General features: G+C 33.8%; 1 protein-coding gene across 1 annotated transcript; it reads right to left on the bottom strand.

Moving 5' to 3' along the window:
• Window positions 1–695: 695 nt before the first annotated feature.
• TRIADDRAFT_56786 (uncharacterized protein) lies at window positions 696–3585 on the bottom strand (the record flags this gene model as incomplete). The annotated part of the gene is made up of 14 exons (XM_002112563.1): window positions 696–776; window positions 863–949; window positions 1065–1125; window positions 1244–1311; window positions 1419–1485; window positions 1570–1634; window positions 1735–1840; window positions 1975–2120; window positions 2194–2241; window positions 2368–2519; window positions 2676–2719; window positions 2798–2872; window positions 3041–3131; window positions 3546–3585. The coding sequence occupies 14 exons, from the start codon at window positions 3583–3585 to the stop codon at window positions 696–698; spliced, it is 1131 nt and encodes a 376-aa protein (XP_002112599.1).
• Between the last annotated feature and the right edge of the window lie 704 nt (window positions 3586–4289).

Here is a 4289-nt window from a genome sequence, read left to right as displayed (position 1 = left end):
ACACCTATTATTTTATCGTCAGAATTTGCGTTTACTATGCTACCCGGTAGCTAACGGCATTAACAACATATTGCTTGCTTTAACAAATACAATAGTTTCTGTAAAAATTCACTTTTGATGTTATACAATCGTCACATCGATTAATCATGAATAGTAATAAAATTGCTTAAAGCTCTAAAAAATTTGTACCGCTTGCCAGCTCTCGTTGGACATAGTAACTTACTTTACTGGGGCGCGGCGCTGCAATATCAGTCTATCTATTACTAAGAAATATTCGCATATGGCTGCCATTGCTATTTTCTTTCTCTATCACTTGCTCTACACGCGCATAGTTATAAGTATAATCGTTAATACTGTACACGGCTCGCTTTACATACGATTCTCGGTTAACTAGTAGCAAACCCTTCCGTACTATGGCACATCTTATTATTATTTTTATACAATATATATTATTTCTTGCAAATTCATAATAAACCATATATGACAGCAAAGTATTTTTCAACTTAACTGAGCTAACAATTCTAGTCAATATATATGTATATATACTGTAGCATAGTATTTCATACCAAAACACGCAACCACTTTGTGCTAAATCAGCGTTTTAACTGGTACTAATATCAATCAATCACGTCTCAAAATTAAAATTTTGATTCCATCATTTAAAAAATCCACCAGCACAGAGATCAGTTGTTTACTTAATAAACGTCTGCTCTTTTATCTCTATGTACACTTCTAGCTTTAGTTCTAGCTTTCGCTGCTAAACTGTTGTAATAATTCTGCATAATGAAATACGAACAATCAGTTTCATTAAAAACGTTCAAAATTTATTCAAAATAGAATTAATCAATTGCAGTACACCTACCCTCTCTGAACGCGATCCTTTCTCCAATTTAAAATCTGCTGGCAACACCTTACCTAAGTCGAATACTTCCCGGACAAATTCATTGCTCTATAATAGGGTTATCATTACAAGTTTGTTTTGTCATACCGCTGCGCAATATTTTTGTACTTCATATCAAAAATTAGGTCTAAAATTTAAAATGTAACTGAGCACTATTAATTACTTGCAAATGGGCATTTGTACCACCTCCCAAAATAGTTCGAATGTAATTGTATTGTACGCGCCTATTTGAGCACCGATAACATTTAATTTTAAGCAATGTCAATCATCATAGTATTCCAAAGTATTCAGTTGTAAGTGCAAATTCTACAAAGGAAAATAATAATGTCTTGATAAAATCACCTTGACCAGCAATCAATATCAAGAGTTTCCTGACCAAACTTTACACATTCTTCTAATTCTTGACCATCCTAAATTACAAGTTAATCTACTGTTTATTGCTGTAAGACATAAAATAGTGACGATTGTGCAACATTTACTATGCGAGTTGATAAATTTTATTAGGCACATTATTTACCCTTATATAATGCAAGACATCACGAATGGCAGATCTCTGTTGAGCTCTATCCTTTTTTGCATGCCGCCTGTAAATCATAGCAACATGCTTCTTTTATATATGCTCATAGAATGTAGCCATCAGGATGAAGCATGGTATAATAAATACTAACTTGCTCGAATCGGCAACTAATGCTTCCAGCATCGTACAAATTTCGTCGAAAGGATAAATATCGTCCTGTAAATTTATACGATACGTTTAGAAGGCATCAGCACAAGGATAGTAGAAGGGGCATGTACAAGATTTCATAAAAGAAATTTTAATGCATAAAGGTTACCGTATCGGCATTTAAAACCTCGCAAACTAAGGCAATTGTTTCGCCAGCTGCGATCCTAACATCAACATTATTGTGGCCTAACGATTTCTTTAGCTTCGGTAATACTCTATAAAACATAGCAGAAAAAAAAACAGATATTAACTAGCAGTGTAACATTAGCTCTAAAACTTTGTTAATTAAACAATTACTAAAGCGAACTCTAACTACAATGAGGGAATAGAGTTGTAAGATCAGACATACTCATGGATGAGCTTATTTCTCGATGGGGTCTGTACAGCAGAAAGAAGAAGAGACCAAGCTGAAAGCGATGCTGATATAATACCATCTAGTTTGCTGTCAGTAAAATAGAAAAAAGCTTCCAGAGTCTCCATAAGATCCATCGTATCCTATGAAAAAATTGATTTACGAACATTAGTAATGCATAATCATTATTATGTAATTTCAATTTTATACACTTACTGGACTATCAGCGGCGACAAAGGTCAACAATCCCAAGGCTGTTATACACTATGTGTAGTTGTAAATATAGTAATTAGTTACGCCTCATGAAGTAGTACAATTCTACGTGTTATCAGTAGCGCTAGGTAAACATCAAAGAGTATGAACTGTATGAATTTATAGTATAATACTAACTGAAGCTCTACTTGAAGGATTCAGCGAAGTATCACGCAGACGAGCCATTAGCGTGGGTTTTAATTCTGAAAATAGCCGACTACTATCAGTGCCAAGTTGGATAAAGAGCAAACTCATTAGCTTTGTAGACAATTCCAGCTCTTTTTGTTGGCCTAGAAGCAGATTTTGCAGACAAAATTTGACAATTAAAATTCTAAATATCAGGTAGCTAATCTAATTTCTGATAATTATAATTACTTAGTACGTGTACACTGCATTATTGATACATTACAATGAATTTGGTATTACAACATAAACTTGAAAGTTACCTTTTTTCACATATTTTTCTGCGTGGGATGCCAGTGTTTCTTGCCTAGTAAAGGAACCGAACATTATCAGAGCTACATGCGTATTACGAGCGGGATTGCACTGGTATGAGTGGCAAACGTACCTTTTCTCCACAAATTCTGTCATGACGGATTTGGACAAAATTTTATTAACGGCCTGTAAGGCAGTTGCCTTCATCCTGATGCGACAATAAATCAATTATCAATGATGATTACTGTAAGTTCAGAACTTAAAATCATCCCTTATATTAGTTGTTTCCTGGCTAACTGTATACAGTACACACGTACACATGTATAATAATATGCATACTGGCCGACTTTGCTTAAGTATAGAAATAGTTCGTCACCTTTTATCATACAGTTCTTCTATAGCATCCACTAATGCATTTTCAATTTCCACTTGTGCATTTTCAGTTTCACCTCCAGAAGCGGTCAATTCTGTGTTATACATACATAGAGTCAATTGAAAAGAGATCAATACTCCAATATATAGTACAGAACGTCTATGTAAAGATGTAACAACGCACTCGAAACGATTATCAATGATACTACTATAATTCGTCACAAAAATTAGTAATGATTGCGAAGTAAAAGTTGCAGAATTAAAAAATAATAACGCTAAGATAGAGTTTTCGGTCACTTTTAAAAATCTATAGCTGTAAAGTCATGCTTGCAGGAATGTACATCGTATACTACAAAAAACAATACCGTAGTTTATTACAATACATAAGTGTTAGCACTGTACTATGTAGATAAAGTTCTGCAACTATTCTTCTCCAGAGAGTTGTAAATAGAGAATAGATAATATCATTTTACCATTGAGAAATACTTAATATAGAATCTGGGAAATACCTTCATCACTTTTACTGGTGAAAGAGCTGCATGTGCTCATATGTTCAACAGATTCATCGTTGTCGTCCTCATCATAGCAATCCTTATGATTGTTTGAGCGGTGATCTCGATCTCCTATTAAGGTAGAATGGATGTCATATTATGAGCATAAAATCGACCAAATTAAATGGTCATTTTCATGTTATTGTTACCAATGTAATTAAAAGCACGTCTTTAATGGTTGATATCGCATTGCATACTGTATATAGTACATGACAATCCGATATCAACACAGTAAGCTTCAATAATTAATCAGATCGAACTCATGCACTAATTTATTGTGAATTCTAATACATTCTAGGATCATTTTTCAATCACGCCGTGCTCGGGTTTTTAATGATTTTGTGCTGGTATGTGTCTGCTTGTTGGTACATTGAATTTCAGTGTAAACTTAAAAACTGTAATTATTACTGAATTGAATAGATTTGACACGAATCCAAATCCTTGACAATTCAATCCACCTTCAAATTTTAAATGGTATCATTATACAAATAGTTTCTAAACAAAGTAAAGTGCATGCATTTTTTATTACGATGAGTGATACTATAATTATTTTATTGAAAAGTTAAAAAATCGGCACGCGCACAGCTTATCCGTTACATAGGCACATTTATCATTCCTGAATTTGATCGCCCAACTACGTACGATACTGTGTTGTGCAATACGACAAATTGGCGCTAAATCAATAAGATGTGATAAAAGCCT

Source organism: Trichoplax adhaerens, genomic scaffold, assembly GCF_000150275.1.
Source record: "Trichoplax adhaerens TRIADscaffold_5 genomic scaffold, whole genome shotgun sequence".
Lineage (NCBI taxonomy): Eukaryota > Metazoa > Placozoa > Uniplacotomia > Trichoplacea > Trichoplacidae > Trichoplax > Trichoplax adhaerens.
Note: the sequence above shows the minus strand (reverse complement) of the source record. Positions and strands in the feature narration are given on the sequence as shown.